The sequence below is a fragment of the Hemiscyllium ocellatum genome, chromosome 15 (assembly GCF_020745735.1).
Source record: "Hemiscyllium ocellatum isolate sHemOce1 chromosome 15, sHemOce1.pat.X.cur, whole genome shotgun sequence".
Lineage (NCBI taxonomy): Eukaryota > Metazoa > Chordata > Chondrichthyes > Orectolobiformes > Hemiscylliidae > Hemiscyllium > Hemiscyllium ocellatum.
The window spans coordinates 24,712,030-24,733,297 of NC_083415.1; the positions used below are offsets into that span (position 1 = coordinate 24,712,030).

At 40.6% G+C, this 21,268-nt stretch overlaps 1 protein-coding gene across 2 annotated transcripts in view; it reads left to right on the forward strand.

Moving 5' to 3' along the window:
* Positions 1 to 21,268, forward strand: part of LOC132822908 (probable phospholipid-transporting ATPase IIA) — a 177,516-nt gene that overhangs the window by 20,188 nt on the left and 136,060 nt on the right. Inside the window, exons 2-4 of one of the 2 annotated variants that reach the window (XM_060836310.1) lie at positions 10,420 to 10,558; positions 12,377 to 12,490; positions 19,450 to 19,558. In XM_060836310.1, the coding sequence (XP_060692293.1) occupies positions 10,420 to 10,558; positions 12,377 to 12,490; positions 19,450 to 19,558 (362 nt within the window). Of the gene's footprint in view, positions 1 to 10,419; positions 10,559 to 12,376; positions 12,491 to 19,449; positions 19,559 to 20,408; positions 20,458 to 21,268 lie in introns of those variants that run through there. The other variant, XM_060836311.1, reaches the window with a different exon arrangement.

Below are 21,268 nucleotides of genomic sequence, written 5' to 3' on the forward strand. Positions count from 1 at the left end.
CTCAATAGCCTGACATTCATTTGTTGTCTGAATCATTTTGCTGTACCTAAAAACTAATGGTTTGTGATTCATACACAGGACACCTAGAAGCCCCTCAATTTCTGAGTTCTACAATCTCTGTCAATTTACATAGTATACCATTTCTCTGTCATGCTGCAAAAATGGACATTATACCCTATCTGCCAATTTTTTTGTAAAGTTACTTAGGCTATCCTTATACCTTTACAGACATTATATCGTCTCTTAACAATTTTTTTTTTAACCTATCTTGCTGATATCACCAAATTTAATGACCATATATTTAGTCACTCATTAACGTCATTGTTATAGGTTCTACACAGTTGAGGCTCCAATACTGATCCCTGGCCTTAGCCCCACGAGTTAGAGGGTCTGCTTCCATGCAGTGCATCTCTATGATTCTATTTCCAGCATTAAAGTTCTGAAAGGTTATATTTGAATCCCTATTGAACAATTTCTTAATTGTTTTGTTTACTTATCTGCTAAATTGGTATCGTGCTCTATTCTTTGATTCTTTTGTAAAATTAACTTGGAAATAAATTTGAGAGTTTTAGCCACTGTGGGTTGAGACTTTTAGTTTTCTACTTTGAGGAATAGTTGAGAATAAATTATGAACATCACGCAATCTCCAAGGCAATGTAACCAGCAAATTGACGTTGAATTGTTCATGTAGTATATGTCATTGCTTGCACTACAAATTGAAGAGAATTAGAATCTGATCACTGTTTTTCTCCTACCTGGAGGTGAAATGTCAGTGAAATAAATGGGATAGATTGACCTGAATGAGATACTCAGTCCCTTCTTGCTACCTCACTAGTTAAGTTCTGGCTGAGAAGATCCACTGGTAACTTTCTTGACCTGCCACCAATTAACACCCTTAAGTAGTCAGTTCATGGCCAATCAGGGCTTTTGCTTTACTGCCTTCCTACTTTCCTGCCTTCTCAGCCAATTAGAATGGTGGCTAGTTGCCCAAAACCAGGGCAAAGTGCCTGCGTGGTTGGTGAGGTTGGACCTCCAATTTCCTCAATCCAGGGGTAATTGGAGGCTTGAATTGGGAGGGCAGGGGGGTAGCAAGGCTCTGAAAGCAAACCCCACCAACCTCATCTTTGACTCCGCCCTCCCTGGTCTGTCCTTATTCTTGTGAATCCCACTTCCTAAGGAGAGCATTAAAATTAGTTACTTTCTTGCTGCAGTATCTCCCTGAGGTGCAGCTCTTGACCAGACGTTCTTAAGACTCAGAAACCTGTGGTGTCCTGGGTCACCAGAAACTGCCAGGCAATGTCGAGACTTGCGTTATGATGACAAAGAGCTGAGTGATGCTCTATAGGTTGAATCCTTACAGAGTTGGAGTGTCATGTCAGTTGCCACCCAGCATACCTACAAACACTTTTTAAAAAAAAAAGGAAATCGTGCCCTGTCCATTTATAAATCAGAATTTTATTGCAAACATTAAACATAAATGTTGGGGATCTTCCTGTATGAAGTGGCAGTAAAACGTGGGAGTTACTTCACAACTGAATGATTTCAAGTCCTGTGTGTGAATGGTATGAGAGTACAGGCCATGCTCAGAAATTTGATGAATCATTTTTAAAAATGTTTTCATTTTAAATCAAAGTGTCGTCACTGTTTTAAAAAAAAACAAAATTTGTATAAAATGGACTTTAGGAACATTTTGCTGAAGATTCTAAGCAATAGACATTGTCAGTCCATTTCAACTGTTGATAAACACATTACACTGATCTTGTAGGGATGTTTATACATGTGAACAGAGACCTTGTAAAAATAGCATCAATTGTGACTTCAGCAATAGAATCAGATCTCTCGAAAGTTGCCACATTTATAGCCACCTTTCAAACCATTCTGCAAGGTAGTTATTGGCGATGTTCTCTTCAAGCTGCACATATATCAGCCTGATCATCCCTGGGAAGATAACATACAATTCACTCCCTTTATATTACTGCACACTCAATACATTTCCCATGGACTCCAAAAGAAAAATGAGTCAGTATATTGATAAGGAGTTTGTCATTTTGGTCAAGGACTGGCCAGTCCATTATGGAGAAAAGCCTGTACATTATCCTCACTATTGCTATGTATTTTCAACTTCATATTGAATAAAATTTGCAAGGATTCCAATCGGTCTTGGTTTTACCAGGTGTTTTCATGGCCTTTTTTTTGAAGATATTGAGGAGCAGGCATATGATTGAAAGAGGCAAGAGTGGGGACTGCAGGTGCTGAAAACCAGAGCTTAGGTCAGAGTGCTGCTTAAAAAGCACAGCAGGTCAGGCAGTATCTGAGGACCAGGAAAATTGACGTTTTGGGCAAAAGCCCTTCATCAGGAATAGAGGCAGGAAGCCTCCGGAGTAGAGAGAGAGAAATGGAGGTGGGGTGGGTGGGGGGACTGCTGGGGAGAAGGTAGCAAAGAGTACAATAGGTGAATGGGGGTGGGGATGGAGATGATAGGTCAGAGAGGAGGGTGGAGTGGATAGGTGGGAAGGAAGATTGGCAGGTAGGACAGGTCATGGGGACGGTGCTGAGCTGGAAGGTTAGAACTGAGGTAAGGAGGTGGGGGGCAGGGAAGGGGTAGGAAATGAGGAAACTGGTGAAGTCCACATTGATGCCCTGGGTTGAAGTGTTCCGAGGCGGAAGATGAGGCCTTCTTCCTCCAGGTGTCGGGTGGTGAGGGACCGGCGGGGAGGAGGCCCAGGATCTGCATGTCCTCGGCAGAGTGGGATGGGGAGTTGAAATATTGGGCCACGGGGCGGTGGAGCGATTGATTGGAGCGATCACAATATTAAAACTGTATCACTCAAACTAGATTTTACAGTCAGCCATTTCCAGGACCCTGAATAGTGATTACTTTACTAGGGCTGCTGCAAATAAATTTACTGTCAATAGCCTCACAGAATATTTGATCTACTCCAGTCACATTGCTCAGTAAGTTTAGATGTGTTTCCTTCAAAGTTGGTTGCAATATCTAACTTGCTCATCAGCTGATCTGGAATGGATGCCTACTGCAGAAATGTAACGCATTGTATACTGTGACCAACTTGAAGAATACAATTAATAACTCTCATAGGCAAAAAAAAGGTTCATAACAGAACAAATAACCAAGGTATTGCTGTTTGTATAATAGCACCACAGCTAGTAACTGGAAGTTTGTAGCTACAGTATAATTAAACATTAGTTCTGAAAACAATAGTTTGAGACTCATCAGTTAGAGAAATCTGGAGTTGAAAATATTGCCCGTAATAATAAAGAAACTCAAATGTTAACATATTAATATAACAATTTTTATCCACAGCATCATTAGTTAACAGATGTGGACATCTCTTTGAAAGCCAGCATTTTTTTTTGCCATTGTCCTTGAGAAGGTAGTGGTGAACTGTCACCTTGAACCACTGTAGTCACTGCAGTGTAAGTATGTCTGCAACACTGAAGAAGGGGTTTCCAGGATTTTGGCTTCATGACAGTGATTTAAGTCCAGAGCAGGATAGGATGTAGTTTGGAAGGAAACTCGCAGGTAGCCATGTTCCCATGGATCCCTGACCCCTGTGTTTCTGTGATCAAAAACCCACTGCTCCATCGAGGAACTGAATTTTGGGTGGGGAGGGAGCACTCTGCTAAGAGCATTCACTCCCACCCTTGCTGCCCTCCTCACTTGATTGGCCAGCAGTTTTCAGTGGGCAAGACCATCCTGGGCCTTGATTCCAGGGGAACACCCATTGGTGGCATTCTCACTGCCCAATTGGCATTCCTAAAATATGGCAGTGTAGGTCATTTATCAGCGCTTTCCCGACAGCAAGGAAGACTCCTGACACCTCAACAAGATTCTGCCTATTAACTCTGTTTTTCTTCACAGTTCTGTCTGAGCTGCTGTGCATTTCCAATGTTTCTTTTAAATTTCAGCTCTTTAGTCCACGTTAGACTATGCTGTGAAGAGTGACACTGTCACCAGTGCAAACTGTGCATTGGTTAGAAGGTATATGCACTGCTTGATAGCACTGCCAGCAACACAGCTTTGCTGATGACGGAGATTGATGGGACAGTCATGGATTGGATTAGATTTATCTGCTTTGTGTGCATAGGACGATTTTTCATATCAGGCAGATACCAGTAGAATAGCTGTACTGGAGCCTAATTAAGGGTGTGGTTGCTTCTTAACCATATCTTCAATATTGCAGCTGGGATGTTGCAGAAGTCCATTTCCTTTGTGTTCAATGCACATTATTTCAAATATTTGTGTACGCATAGATTGCAATTGTCCCTGTACAACTCACCATATGTAGTTCCAGCAATAAAATGCAGGCATGTCTTGTTTGGTATAGACGTTGCCCTATCAGGAGGCTGTATAATGAGATTTGTAAAGCTCTTCAGGTTTAACCGGATATTTTGTCATCTGAGTATTTTTCATCCAAAGGTTGTGAGGTAATGAGAGAACCTAATTTAAAACAAAATCAATTCTAGTAGGTCAATTTAAATCACAAGAATTTAACGAACTATGTATGTGGTTTATTGTTTTTCCTTTGCCAGTGTATGCTTAAAACTGTTCAATCTTTTCAAATATAGAGTTAATGCAGATAAAATGTTACTTACTTATGCTAATTTAATGGTATCCTATGGTTGTATACATTAGTTAAGGCAACATCAAGACATTAGTGTTTTAAAAATTCTGATATCCAAATGGCACATCACTGCCTACTGGAGCTCTGGAGTCATTACTATCAGTGTTACGGAGAGCAATTTTGTCACTGTACATAATCAGTATCTTTTTGAAAAGGAAGGTGTATATGTTTATTAACCCCTGAACGTAGAGTAAGTCTGAAAAATCAGCTGTGATTTTTTTTTGTTGTGTGGATTTTAAACAAAAAGGATTATTTATTCATGCACTTGTCCTGAATATCTGATGACCTGTCACTCATTCACTTCACGTATGTATTAAGCAGAAGAAAAATACCATTAAAGTGAATACAAAGATACAAACGAAGGAACTCTGGGGAGAAACAGAGGTTTCAGGCCTGGTAAAAAAAGACATTTCTGATCTTGCAGGTTAGTCTGTGTGTTTTGCTATGAGTCATATATCAGGATTATTTCAGAATTCCTCAAAGAGGTGCGATTTTTGCCTGGGCACTGAGTCGTCTTCATTTCTTGTTATGGAGAGACCAGTTTTCTGGCTTGGTAGACTTGAAAAGGAAGAAGTTCAGAGCCCTCACAGTGCTTGTGGTTTTAAAGCCCAGATGTTACTGCCTTTGCAGTTGCTTCTTGCTGTGTTGCTTGCAGATTGATTGGTATCTTCCTGTTATTGGGATTAATCAAGTTTATTGTTGTGATCAGTTTTGGTCCAATAAACCCTTCCTGTTGCCTACCCAGAATTATGTGAAGTTCAAAAGCATCACTGTGCAGTGAGAGATGGATGGTGACCATCCACATCTGCTTACAATTTAACGAGTTTTTTTTAAAGATTAGATTCTCTACAGTGTGGAAATGGGCCCTTCGGCCCAACAAGTCCACACCGCCCCTCCAAAGAGAAACCCACCCAAACCTATTCCCCTATATTTACTCTGACTAATACTGTGGGCAATTTAGCATGACCAATTCGCCTGACCTGCACATCTTTGGATTGTGGGAGGAAACCCACGCAGATACAGGGAGAATGTGCAAACTCCACACAGACAGGTGGGAATTGAACCCAGCACCCTGGCGCTGTGAGGCAGCAGTGCTAACCACTGAGCCACCGTGCTTTCTTGTTAGAACTCCGACTTGGAGACAGTGAATTTCAGAGTCCACAGATTTTGAGTTTTGGTTAATCCACAAACAATAGATGTGAATTTCAAAACTTTTTTTTCTTTTGTCCATTCAAAGGACTTGTTCATGGCCATTCAGTTAGCAACTTTGCAAGGTGTGGAAATGCTTCAGAGTCCATACATAAATGCTGAAGAAATTGTATGGGTCATTTGACCTTTAGCAGCCTTTTAATGATCATTTTAAAAAATTATATGCTGAGCACATTATGTTTAGAAAGTATGTTAAGTGACTGTGTCAGTTAGCAATAATGGGTATAGATTAGAGTGGTGCTGGAAAAGCACAGCACGTCAGGCAGCATCCAAGGAGAGGAAAATCGACGTTTCGGACAAAACCCCTTCATCAGGAATAGAGGCAGAGTGCCTGCAGAGTGGAGAGATAAATAAAAAAGGGGGTGAGGGTGGGGAGAAAGTAATATAGATTACAATAGATGAATGGGGGGTAGGGATGGAGGTGATAGGTCAGAGAAGAGGGTGGGGGAAGGTAGCAAAGTTTTACCTGCATATCTACCAATGTCATTTATTGTATCCGTTGCTCCCAATGCGGTCTTCTCTACATTGGGGAGACTGGATGCCTCCTAGCAGAGCACTTTAGGGAACGTCTCCGGGACACCCGCACCAATCAACCACACTACCCTGTGGACCAACATTTCAACTCCCCTTCCGACTCTGCCAAGGCCATGCAGATCCTGGGTCGCCTCCACCGCCGCTCCTTCGCCACCCGACGCCTGGAGGAAGAACACCTCCTCTTCCACCTCAGAACACTTCAACACCAGGGCATCAATGTGGACTTCACCAGTTTTCTCATTTCCCCTTTCCCCACATCACCCCCGTTCCAACCTTCCAGCTCAGCACCGTCCACGTGACCTATCCTACCTACCTATCTTCCTTTCCATCTATCCACTCCACCCTCCTCTGTGACCTATCACCTTCAAGCACACCGTCATTTACCCATTGTACTCTTTGCTACCTTCCCCCACCCTCCTCTCTGACCTATTACCTCCATCCCTACCCCCATTCACCTATTGTACTCTATGCAACTTTCTCCCCACTCCCCTCTTATTTATCTCTCCACTCTGCAGGCACCCTGCCTCTATTCCTGATGAAGGGCTTTTGCCTGAAATGTCGAATTTCCTGCTGCTTGACCTGCTGTGCTTTTCCAGCACAACTCTGATCTAAACTCTGGTTTCTAGCATCTGCAGTCCTTGTTTTTACCTAATCAATAATGGGTATAGTTTTGTTTTGTTCAGTTCCAGTAGCTGGAAGGGAAGAATTTCTTTTAATTCTGCCTGTGTTATGTGTTCTATGCATATGCATTTCCTAATCCAGCAACCTTTTGATTGGTGCTTTTGAAATGAGCACCAACATGAATCTTGCAAAATGAATAGTTTATTTTATGTTTATGTAGACCCAGTTCTATTGAACATCATAGGCTAAACTGAAGCAAATGATCTTTGCCTGATATTGGGTGAAGTACAATTGTTTGATGGATTCACTATTTAAAAAATGGCATTCTTCATTTTATACTGGTGTACTGGCATCAATTTTAATATATATGTGATGAATTAGTGGAAGGAAGAATAATCTTTCATGCACAACTTTCCTGTGTTGGCCGAGTCTCTCTCTAACTTTCTTTTCTTACCAGTCAGATAGCATTGTTGTCGTCATCATCATCATCATGATATTTAAATGTTCAAACAATAAACCTTTATAAGTACAATGGATGTTTGTTTAATAGAAAAGACACAAGTTATCCCACTAAGGTCTTGCTTCTTACTCCATATGAGAACTTAAATACAAATCAGAGTTGTGTGTAGCAGTGTTATTAGAACTCAACAAAGTAAAACTGCAAGTTCCTGAGACATAGCACCATTGAGCTTGGACAGTACTTAATGGAGATGATGGATATCTTCCTGTCAGCTGTAGAGACTGCAAATACCCTGTGTTTTCTCCTTTTGAGAAAGTTTGCAGAGATAAATACCACTTAACAGGGCAGTGCAGTGCAGTGCCCTAGCATCACAGACCCCAGGGCGAAAGGCTCACTCACTGAGAGATGTTAGACAATCAGATTGGCAGCTTTTCACTGCTCAGTGCCTCTGGCAAGGATATGGTTGCTGCCAGTACTGCACCTACCTCGGGCTCAGGATTACTAAATTGTCTTTAGTTATTCCTTTTTAAGTCATTCCACTTTAAAGTTGGTGATTTACTCTATATATATCCTGTCAAGCCACTTCACAATCTTGAATGTTTCAATTGAATCACATCTATTTATCCAAACTGCAAAGAATGTTGAAATGTTGACCCATTCATTAAACATCTTGTCAAAGGATGTCCTTCTCATCTCGGGAAATGATCAAATGAGCTTTGCTACACTGCCTTCAGTGCTGGTATACCCTTGTTTAAGTAGAACAAAATTGCATACACCAGTCCTAATGAATATGCTCTGTAGCTAGACTTATTTATTCTGGTCATCAAGTTTTCTTCCAATGAAGATCAATGTGGCATTTGTTTTCTTAATTGTTTGCTCTACCCAAGTGTTAACTTGTATTCCTTTGAGTACACCAAACATGAATATTTTAAATCTCCTGAGATCATTTCAGACTCTAGGGAATTTTGTAGCCACTGTCTGTACAGCTATCAGATCCTAAGGTTTATTTTAAAAATGTGTTTGTTAAATCTTAACAATCTCACTCTTTATATCTATGGAATTTGCTTTGATTATTATTATTAAAGAGTCTTGTTGTGACTGAACTATCAGAATCAAGAGTATTATTTCCTGTGGATCTTTTACTAATTAGCCTTGGTGCATTACACAACACCAGAGCTAAAACAGACTTAACGCTCATTCGCTGTATAACATTTTGTTCCAGAGATTGTCATAGAAGCATTCTACAATTTCTAAATATCCTTCATTCATTAGGTACCAAGCCCTGGTTTTGCTGTCAAAACCAATCACTATCCAACATCATTATGGAGAATGAAAATACAGTCTGCTTCTTTTTTTTTCTTCTATTAACTGTTGTCTTTGACTTGTTTCTCCTGTGCCACTAATGTTCAACAATAAGTATGAGAAATACGCATATTGCTTTCCAGTTGAAATTAAGGCAATCTGTTTCACTTCTTTTGCTGCTTCCTCTCCTTCCCCTTGAATAGGATAGTGAAGAAGGCGTTTGGTAAGCTTTCCTTTATTGGTCAGAGTATTGAGTACAGGAGTTGGGAGGTCATGTTGCGGCTGTGCAGGACATTGGTTAGGCCACTGTTGGAATATTGCATGCAATTCTGGTCTCCTTCCTATCAGAAAGATGTTGTGAATCTTGAAAGGGTTCAGAAAAGATGTACAAGGATATTGCCAGGGTTGGAGGATTTGAGCTATAGGGAGAGGCTGAACAGGCTGGTGCTGTTTTCCCTGGAGCATTGGAGGCTGAGGGGTGACCTTATAAGACGTTTACAAAATTAAGGGGCATGGATATGACAAATAGGCACAGTCTTTTCCCTGGGGTCGGGGAGTCCAGAACTAGAGGACATAGATTTAGGGTGAGAGGGGAAAGATATAAGAGAGACCTAAGGGGCAACTTTTTCACACGGTGGTGCGGATATGGAATGAGCTGCCAGAGGATGTGGTGGAGGCTGGTACAATTGCAACAGTTAAAAGGCATTTGGATAGGTATATGAATAGGAAGGGTTTGGAGGGATATGGACCGGATGCTGGCAGGTGGGACTAGATTGGGTTGAGGTATCTGGTCAGCATGGACAGGTCGGACCAAAGGGTCTGTTTCCGTGCTGTACATCTCTATGACTCTATGAAAACCAATTTCTCATTACCCAGTTCTGTATTCCTATGCACCTGAGTTTGTGTATCCCACCTGGCTTAGGTTGTCAGAGGCTATTAATCATCCATGAAGTGTAGTCAATGTAGGCCCACCCGACAACTATGTCAGAAGCAGCACTGACATGAAATGGCTGACTGAGGGATAAATATTTGCCAATATACCAGAACTCCCCTGTTGTTCCTTGAATTGCTCCAGGTTTTTCAGCTCACCAGAGAAGGTAGATGGTTTATGCAATTTCTTCAGATGCTAAGGTGGTCACAAAATTGTTGCAGTTTGCTTTAATTTGTAGATAGTATTCAATTTGTCAAACAATAGTTAAGAAACAATTTTCTTTTCAGTTACTTTAAGGATCTATATTGCTAATACTTGATAATTTGTATAACATGAATTGTTTTGGGAAACAAAGACAAAGACTTTTTTACATAAGGTGTAAAATGAGAACTAAATGTCACTTTCCTAAGGGTTTTAATGAATCAGAAATGTTAACAAAAGTATTGAACTCAGTACATGCAAACATTTTGCCGGATTCACTGTTTTATTCATGGGAAAAGCTATGCATACATTTTAATTAGATGCAAACTTGTTATTTATACTTATTCTGCACTAATCTCAGTAAAAGCACAATATTCACTAACCAGGAGGTGAATGAAACAATATATAGCAACATCATGTAAAATGACAGTGATTGCCCTGAAAACTAAGTCTTTGATGCACAATATCAGTATTTTCATTCAGCAGTACATGCTCTAAATATATATTTTTTTCAACAGATGCTGTGGCTGGTGCTGCAGAGGAAGGGATTTTAAACCGCGCACAGTGTGGCTTGGACATCCAGAGAAGCGAGATCATAAATACCCACGGAATGTTATCAATAATCAAAAATACAACTTCTTCACCTTTCTTCCTGGGGTGTGTGTTTGGTGAATCTCATTTGTTAAATGAATAATGAATGACAATCATTGAAACTGTTTGAAGTCACCCATAAAGAAATACATATTCGATTTGTGTTTCTTTTGGATTGTGCAAATACCTATGCATGAATTTGTGCATGTATCAGTTAATGATTTGGAATGTTGCTGTTAACTCACATGTATCAGGCAATTCAACTCTTGCAATAGCTACTTTGCTTAAATGAGCCTACTCAGATTTCCTTCGAGTCCCTTTACACCCCCTTAAATAAGGGGATTGTCAAGTGGCCTATTTCTATGAGTGCACAACATTCAGTTGGTTGTTTGTGTGTGGACACATTTAATTAAGCTTACTACTTCCCTTACCTTGCTTTACCTACTGAGAAGGGCAAATGCATTAAAATGTGGCATTAAGGTCGAGAGTTTCTTGTGTAAAGTTTCTTGTGTAAATGTGGCACAAAATGTTAGAGCCCATTACCTGGTAGTTCTTTTGTTCTGTGTCAGATAGCAGCTGTTACCTTAATAGACCTGAAAACCATAATTCCTCAGTGCTAAAATAATTTGTACTTGCATGTAGGTGGTTGTTTTCAGCAGGATTTTCTGTCAGTCAGTATTTTAGCTGAAGGTTCCCAAGATTCCAATACAAATTGTTATAAAGAGTTGACAGCAGACATGACATCTTGTGCAGTTTTTCACCGCTCTCTTGCTGCACTCACCTTTGAGCTTATTGAGACTGAAGCTCAGAATCTTTTATTGATGTAATGCACAGTCACCTGGTATTTCCTGTTTTAATTAGGACAGTAGGATAGTGTTAGCTTATGTTTGGGCAGCACGGTGGCACAGTGGTTAGCACTGCTGCCTCACAGCGCCAGGGACCTGGGTTCAATTCCCGACTCAGGCGACTGACTGTGTGGAGTTTGCACGTTCTCCCCGTGTCTGCATGGGTTTCCTCCGGGTGCTCCGGTTTCCTCCCACAGTCCAAAGATGTGCGGGTCAGGTGAATTGGCCATGTTAAATTGCCCGTAGTGTTAGGTAAGGGGTAAATGTAGGGGTATGGGTGGGTTGCGCTTCGGCGGGTCGGTGTGGACTTGTTGGGCCGAAGGGCCTGTTTCCACACTGTAAGTCTAATCTAATCAGGTTACGATTCTTAAGTACCTGAGTGCAGTTTCACATTGGAGAGTCTGGTGTTGGAAAAGCACAGCAGGTCAGGCAGCATCTGAGGAGCAGGAGAATTGATGTTTCGGGCATTAGCCCTTCATCAGGAATGAAGCTTGTGAAAAGTTGATTTTTCTGCTCCTCAGGTGCTGCCTGACCTGTAGTGCTTTTCCAGCACCACACTCTTGACTCTGATCTCCAGCATCTGCAGTCCTCACTTTCTCCTCCCTGCAGTTTCATAATGCAAGGAAAGGAAAGCAATTATATTTTATTACTGCTGCCTGTTTATGCTGGTTAAATAAACAACTGTGATTATGTGAAGGTCTTTGAGAATAAAGTTGAATTATAAAGAAAGCAAACTATTTCAAATACAATTTGCTTGCAATTTACCACATGTACCTAAAACAAAATATTTGCTTCACATCAAATATTCCTGTTAATTCCATCCTTGGGGAGAGTGTGGTGTTTCAATACTTTCTCCTAAGATGTTATTGAAAGATCATTTTTGAGGTCAAAGGAAGTTGAGGATAATTAATCAAACACATTATATTAAAACAGTTTTGTATGTTATGTTGTTTTGAAATTGACTTGTTCTCCAGTATACGAAACTCATTCTTTCATTTAGAATTCAACCCATTTTTTTCTGTCTTTCTCTCTTGTTTAGGTACTTTTTAACCAGTTTAAGTATTTCTTTAATCTTTACTTCCTGCTGTTGGCGTGTTCCCAGTTTGTACCAGATTTGCGACTTGGCGCCCTGTATACATATTGGGCTCCATTGGTAAGTCCACCATTCATCATCTGACGTTATCCTATTGTTCCGAAGGTTTAAAAAAAAATGAAGCAGGTTATTTGAATACAGTATTGCAGTTAAATTAACCTAAACTTTAATCAATGTTTATCGAGAATGGATTAAAATTATGACAACATGCTACTTGAGTTTCTTGCTTTATTTACATTCTGTATCGTTTCAGGGTCTAGTTTGGGACACAGTTGATCTTCCAGCCCGGGTTGTCATCAATGTTCGTTGTAGGTGCAAAAATTGGGATACAGTGACCTATTGTAGTCAAAAGGTTGTCAAAATAAGTGTGATGGTTTTCTTGTTGGCCAAGAGAGGCAGGAGGATTTCTTGAAGTCTTAGAGTTTCACTACTACTTTCCATTTTGGTGTTGGTTCACACTCAGAACACATTCACCTTCTAATCACTAGTCTTATATTGGGGTGCATTTCTATGGATTACCAGTGATTGTTTATTGCTATGCAATCTTACCCACCAGTCTTATTCCAGCGGGGGTCAAGCAGGAGTTGCCATGAACTTTTACAATGAGACATGGAAATTGATGTGTTCAAGTAATCCTAATGGTTGACTTGCTGCCATATCAGTCAATTCCGGTTAAAAGTTTTAATCTGAGTTGTTGTATTATAAATGCAATGTATCTTATTAAATTTAACTATTAAGTCATATATTTAAATGGTCATTGTTGTAACTGCATATCATGCATTTATATTAAATATATTTATGTGTAGACCCTTGATCTTGACAGTTGGCCCAGTCAATATTTGCTGTGTATGAATCAAACTGTAATGATAAACATTTTACCAGAACATCTGCACTCTGGAGTTTGTTGGGTTAGTAAGCTTGTCAAATACTCTTTGTTGGTTGGCATTAACTTTATGGAGAAGGGATTTTGCATATATAGTAGTTGAACAATCGATTGTCTAGTAAAAAATGAGGTCTGCAGATGCTGGAGATCACAGCTGAAAATGTGTTGCTGGTCAAAGCACAGCAGGCCAGGCAGCATCTCAGGAATAGGGAATTCGAAGTTTCGAGCATAAGCCCTTCATCAGGAATGAGAGAGAGTAGCCAAGCAGGCTAAGATAAAAGGTAGGGAGGAGGGACTTGGGGGAGGGGCGATGGAGATGGGATAGGTGGAAGGAGGTCAAGGTGAGGGTGATAGGCCGGAGTGGGGTGGGGGCGGAGAGGTCAGGAAGGAGATTGCAGGTTAGGAGGGCGGTGCTGAGTTGAGGGAACCGACTGAGACAAGGTGGGGGGAGGGGAAATGAGGAAACTGGAGAAATCTGAATTCATACCTTGTGGTTGGAGGGTTCCCAGGCGGAAGATGAGGCGCTCCTCCTCCAGCCGTCGTGTTGTTATGTTCTGCCGGTGGAGAAGTCCAAGGACCTGCATGTCCTCGGTGGAGTGGGAGGGAGAGTTAAAGTGTTGAGCCACGGGGTGGTTGGGTTGGTTGGTCCGGGCGGCCCGGAGGTGTTCTCTGAAGCGTTCCGCAAGTAAGCGGCCTGTCTCCCCAATATAGAGGAGGCCACATTGGGTGCAGCGGATGCAATAGATGATGTGTGTGGAGGTACAGGTGAACTTGTGGCGGATATGGAAGGATCCCTTGGGGCCTTGGAGGGAAGTGAGTGTGGAGGTGTGGGCGCAAGTTTTACATTTCCTGCGGTTGCAGGGGAAAGTGCTGGGGGTGGAGGTTGGGTTGGTGGGGGTGTGGATCTGACGAGGGAGTCACGAAGGGAGTGGTCCTTGCGGAACGCTGATAGGGGAGGGGAGGGAAATATATCCTTGGTGGTGGGGTCCGTTTGGAGGTGGCGGAAATGACGTCGGATGATACGTTGTATGCGGAGGTTGTCTAGCCAATTGTCTAGCCTATTTCTTAGCACAGTCACTTGGATATGCTTCCTATTATATTGTTGCTCAGCAGCTGATATTTTTATAATTTTTTTTGTATTTGTTCAAAGAGTTATAATTGATGCTGTATATGCTGCAGATACTACTTATGGAATCATAATCATAGAGTCATACAGCATGGAGAATTTAAATGGCCAGTGTGCCTACTTTGGTCCAACCAGTTCATATCAACCATGTTCCCAAAGCAACCCAGTACCACTTGCCTGCACTTGGCCCATATCTCTCCAAATCTTTCCTATTCATGTACTTATCCAAATGTCTTTTAAATGTTGTAACAGTACCTGCATCCACCACTTCCTCTGGCAGTTCATTCCATGCACAAACTATGTAAAAAAAGTTGCACCTCACATCGTTTTTTTTAAATCTTTCTGCTCTCACCTTAAAAATATGCCTCCTAGTTTTGACCTCCCCCACCCGAGGCAAAAGACCCTTGGTATTCGCTTTACTATGCCTGTCATGATTTTATAAACCTCTGTATGATCACCCCACAACCTCCTACATAAAATTGTGTTGGTCAGAGGTCCAGTTCTTTTTCTACACAATATAATGGTACCTAAGTTTCTGGAACTTTCTTCAACAGATGCTTGGCACTCTGGCAGACCACAACTAGAATTATATGAATTTTGTGATTATGCTAAATACATTTATGTAATCATTTTGCTTTATTTTTGAAGAACAGACTTCCCTAACTTTTGTTGTGAGATATGCAAGATAACATGTTGTTTGTGTTTCTCATATTGATATTGAAAGCACAAGACTACTGGATTTACCCTTATAGAATTATAAAATGATGTTCTAAGTTCTACTGATCCATTTGAAAACCCAAGTCTGTCCTGAGTTATTTGATCTCTGTTGGGTTTCCACAATTGGCCTTAATATTACTGTGCTTGAGGAACAGATAAAATTTGTGGTTTAGCTATTGATTGCATTTCAATGATGATGCTAGAAAATTTATGTGTGCATGCATATATACAGATGTTTGATCAATGAGGTTGGTTTTGACATCTCCACAGTTAAATATCCAGTTAATACCAATTGTGTTGGCTCATTTGGTTCATGGCCAGTTGCCTGAGATACTGCTAGAGTACCAACTTTTATGCAAGTGTTTCTCACCTGACGACAGTCTATTTTGTTTGGCCAACACTGTGTGGCTCAGTGGTTAAGCACTGCTGTGTCACAGTGTCAGGGAGCTGGGTTCGATTCCATCCTTGCGTGATTATGCAAATTATATACAGGCATTCTCCCCGTGTCTATGTGTGTAACCCGTGGTTTCCTCCCACAGTCTAAAGATGTGCAGGTAGCAGGATTAGTGATGCTAAATTGTCCATAGTGTCCAAGGATGTGCAGGCTGGATTAACCATGAGAAATGCAAAGTTACAGGGATAGGGGGGAATGTGTGAGTCTAGGTGGGATGCTATTCAGAGGTTCGGTGTAGGTCAAATGGCCTCTATCTGCACTGTAAGGATTCTAAGATTCCATCTGCTTCATCAGGAGAATGCAGAAGGAAATTCATGTTGAAATCTGTACGGCACTCTGGGTATTTATACTTACACCAATTAAGATGACTTAATCTAGCAGTTAACTGATTCATTGACAAAGGGGCAATTTAATATTTTTGTTCAAGCAATTTCTGATGCTGGGTAAGAAATAAATCACTTGGAGTTATGCTGTTTTTCAGTTGGTAAATACATGTGCTTTGAAGTCATGAATCCATTTGCATTCTTTCTTCGCTGTTCTCTGTGTAATTTTGTTAGCTTCTTCAAGAGAATTGGGATGCCACATGTGGGACAGAGTAGAGTTTAAACACTGACAAAACAGCTTACCTTTTTAATGATGTGATTCTCCTTACTCCCACCTGAAAGAATAGATAGTTAAATCAACAGAGCCAGCTCCAGTCTCAACTTGGAAAAAGTTGATTTTGCCACTTGGTTGTTTAACTCATACAGCTGTGCACAAATTAGTGCAGCTGAGGGGGTGGATAATTTTTTTTCTCAGAGGGAAGTGTGAAATCTTTTTAAAAAACAATTATGAATGGAGCCAGACTCCTAGAAAATTGAATTCAAATATAAAGAGAAATAAATCAATTTAGAAGAAAATTCAGTAGCAAATGCCTGCAGTTGAAAGAAATTTCATTGCACAACTAAGAGTACATGATTCAAGGAGATTTCAGGAATTGCAGTGATGTTATTTTATATAGAATAAGTAATTTATTATTAATAGCTTCCTAGCTGTGCAATTGGAAGCTGTCATAATTCATCAGCTTTCATTAAGAGTTAGGAAATGGGGCGGGGGGTGAGGCTTTTCCATATTTGCTAATTGTTGCACCATAGCAATGTTGGTTGTTTAACAAGTTTGTTGCTCCCACAAGAGCAGCATGACTTTAAGTTCCAGAGCAAGAATTTAAATGGTCAGTGTGCCTACTACACTTCCAATATGCCTCAGCAGCATTTTGAAAGTATATTTTCTACTGACATAAGGGTATTGTGCCCTCTCTAGGTTACCTTTCCAACAAAACTTGAAGAACCTCCATAGCCCTGAGGTTGGAAAATTACCTGGGTCAGGCATTAGCTTTGTGGGTGGGCAGGTTGATCTGCTGAAGAAGGGCTAACGCCCGAAACATCGATTCTCCTGCTCCTCGGATGCTGCCTGGCCTGCTGTGTTTTTCCAGCACCACATTTTTCAACTGCTGAAGATATGTCCTACTTTGTACGAACAGTGTGTCTGAATTGTCATCATTTTATTTATCCCTTGCACTGTAATATCTGGCGGAGAGTGGTGGTGGTCACAGAAAACCTAATGTGATGTTACTTCATCTTTTATGAAAAAGATGTTCAATTCTACCGGTGCTTTTATAACAAAATTTCTGACAGAGAGGTGGGGCCATGTGGTGGGGACAGGTAAACTGACTAATGTGCAACTTCGGTGGAATTAATTGTTTTTCGGACAGCTATGGTGGTCTCCCTAAGCAAGACAACTAATCCTTTAATTGTTTGAAACAAGGCTCCCTGCTTCTGTTCAGTTATAGTAGCACTTGTTACTATTCTTCAGCCAAGAAATGAAATAGCCAATGCTGCTAATAGTCTTGTGGTTTTCTGCAGCTGCCTAATGAATGAGAGATGGGCCAGACTGGTATTTTAAGTGTCTCCATCCCCAAGATTCTGTGTTCCATCCAACAGCTGAGAATTGGCAGAACGTAATCAGTCAGATTTGGAGTTGAGTTCAGATAGTTTTGGCTCGGTTTGAAATTTGACTCTGCCATTCTGGAATGGAATCCAATACTCCAGTGCAGGCCCATTTCAGGAGCTATTGATTCCAATTAGACACATAGGCATAATTTATACATCAAACACAAGACTTTAAGTATGCAGCATTCAAGCACTAGTTTCCAACTGTGCTAAGTATTTATTTTCCTGTTATTTTTCTGCATCCACATTCCTCTCCTGGAAATGTTATTTTATATATTGGCTAGAAGACACTGTAGCTACTTGTCATATTTATCCTTCTAGGATTGAGTACAGACAGTTCACCTGGGGAGGGAGCATCACAACCCCACCTGACCACCTGTCTTCACGCATTTACCTTTTACAATAGGATTACCAGTTAGTTGTGTCCATCCCTAATTTCGTGACACTAAAGTTAGAGGTAGTGTCTCTATTGCTGATGCATACACTTATTGTTATAATAGGCCATTTAGAGTCATACAGCATGGAAACAGACCCTTTGGTGCAACTTGTCTCTGCCGACCGAGCATCCTAAAATGAACTAGTCCCATTTTTCCTGCATTTGGCTCATGTCCCTCTAAACCTTTCCTATTTGTGTATCTGTCCAAATGTTTTTTAAAATGTTGCAATTGTACTTGCTCTACCACTTCCTCTGGCAGCTCATTCCATTCATGCATCACCCTCTGGATGAAAAGATTGCCCTTAGGTCAGTTCTAAATCTTTCCCCTCTCACCTTAAATCTATGCCTTCTAGTTTTGAATTCCCTTACCCTGGGAAAAAGACCCTGGCTATTCACTTTGTTTACACCCCTCGTGATTTTATAAATCTCTGTAAGGTTGCCCGTCAGCCTCTGACACTCCAGAGGAAAAAAAGGTCTTAGCCTATTCAGTCTCTTCTTATAACTCAAACCCTTCATCTTAGCTCATCAACCAAGAAAGATCTTGCAGTCCCTTCATCACAAACATCAACTACATCTTCAGTGATTCCAAGATTTTAGGCATTCTATTCTACTCAACAAAATCAAGATGTTGGCAGAAAATTCATGTTGTGTTTGTCTGAAAACATTCTTGGGTGTTACCTATTCTGAAACCAATTTTCATCAATATCACCTCTCACTTTCTGGATGGGGTTGGGGGGGAGTGGTGGTGAACATGATTGAGGTACAATTCCATTATTGTCAGCAGCCCACTAGTATTGTATTCAAGTGGCCCATTTTTCTGAGTTCAGCTAGTAAGAGTTGTCAAGTTATTCAACCATGGAAAAGGTCACAACTGAATCTGACAGGTCCTGCCCAATTTCCACAGTAAACAGGAATGGGAAACTTGGAAGAATGGTTACACTCTCCCTTGCCTTGGTGCTGTGACTATAGCACATGAACGATTGCTGCAGCTAAAGATCATGTATCAGGAATTAAAACTGGGATCATTTTGTCTGGAGGGATGCTAGATATCAGTGAATACTAAATATCAGAAGATCTTAAGAGGCACTTTTCAAAGGTGACTTCTGAAAACCTGCTTTAATACATGAAATGGAGAGATGAAATAATTTGTTACAGCATCATGTAATCAGGTCAGGTGCTGTCTTTACTGTAGTCGTGGTGCACCTACCCTCCAAATACTACTGTCACCCTCCACTATTCATGAGGAGTTACTAACTCATACTGCTCAATGTCAGAGGCAATCACTACAGTGTACATCTTATTTTAGTTTGTTAAACACAAGCTCCTGGCATAGTGTTTTGTGAGGGTAAAGCGCAGAAATAAAACTGTTTGCCAGCACTAAATCTATTGACTTGCATCTTATTTTTGGTTTACAGGGTTTCGTCTTGGCAGTGACAGTCATCCGAGAGGCAGTGGAAGAGATCCGATGTTATGTCCGCGACAAAGAAGTGAACTCCCAGATCTACAGCAAGCTCACAGCAAGAGGTCAGCACCTGAGGCCCTTCTCCTGCATCTTGTATTCTGTTGCCAGCTGCTAAAACAGTGGGATTTAACTAAATTAAACAACATATAAAGTCAAAGGCTGTGTTCTGAAAGAGCATGTATGTTGTTTCTGCACCCCTATACAAGTGATGAGACAGAGCCCCCTCCATTCTCCACTGTTGGAGATTTATAATGCATCTGTGTAGAAAAGTGGCTTAGTTTAAAGAAAAGGACTGCTGTTAGGTCCAAACTTAGTTTAGGTTCAGTGCTTTAAATCTCCTTTATTAGAATATTTTTAAGGAAATGTAAATCATCTTCATCTTTCCTTTCGCAAAAAAATACAGTGATGTGTTATTGACACCCTCTGACATTAACACTAAACAAAATAAAAGCTTACGGATGTGAAGACCAAATATTTACTGAATACTAAAACTTGTGAAATATTACCAGCAATATAAAACTGATCTCTGTAAGTCTTTGTTTGAACCTCAGATTCCTCTTAGTTTATCAATTTCTGAAATAGTAATTGTGATCCTCACAGTAGGAATTAGAGACATCATTATTGTACTTGAGTTTTATAAGAGAGTTTGTAGCTGCTCTGAATTCTCACTTACTTGCTACAACCAATGGAAAGAATCCTGTGTGTGGCTTGCTAAGACCTGCAGAGATGTTTGAGTATGAACAATTGGCCAAGCACACTGAAAGATATACAGTGTTGACAGGGCTCTGACTTGACCTCATTTTTTATGTGATGGCTGCTGTGTTTAACCCTGACAGATGGCCATAACAGTGCCATGAAATCTCGATGTTGTGGAACTAATCCAATGTGAGATGGGGTGTGCGAGGTTGGGACAGAGAACTGAACACAATCTGCTTTTACTAATCAGTACTCTTCCTTTAAGGTGTGTTTGTATTTCTGACTTCTTTAAAGGTTTTAAAACTGATTTTTCTCGATGATTAGTCAGTTTTCCTTTGAATTATCCTTTTGAAACAAAAATATGCTCCCTGATACCTGAGGGGGGTGTTTGAGTCTCAGTACGTATTTTCTTCTGTGTACCATTTATGTCCATTGATATCTTTGGAAGCATTTTTATATAGCTGGTTCAATAATTATTGAATAAATATGTTCCTTAATGTAGATTGGTGAGCAGAACATTCTGAATCTTAGTCAGCCAACTATGGTGACTGTTGGGTAATGCTAACATCAGCTTATGGTGATAATCGACAAAATCCTTTGTCCTTCTATTATACATCTCAACATTTTTTTTTATTTGTTGAAATTAATGGAAATAAAAGCAGGAAATATGCCGGAAGGCCAATTCAATATTGTTTATTTTGCAGTATCATCCAAAGTTAAAGTTAACCCCAAAGATTTCTTTAGGTTGCTCAGTTTGTAAATGCACTTCCTGAGCCACAAAGAACAGAAAGTTTCAGCATTGATTTGCTTTTGTATTGAGAAATCTGGTGGGCAATGGATTACAGTTGATACTCTGCAATTGACCTCCGTACCCCTTGGATACAGAGGAGAAAATTCCATGAGATTTTCTTTGTCCAGTCTCACTGCTCAGTGACACATTAATGAATGTTGAATGAAGACAAGATGTGATGCATCTAGATGTGACGTCCTGAAGACCTGAACGGTTCATAGAATCATAGAATCCCTACCATGTGGAAATAGGCCCTTTTGGCCTAACAAGTCCACACCAACCTTCC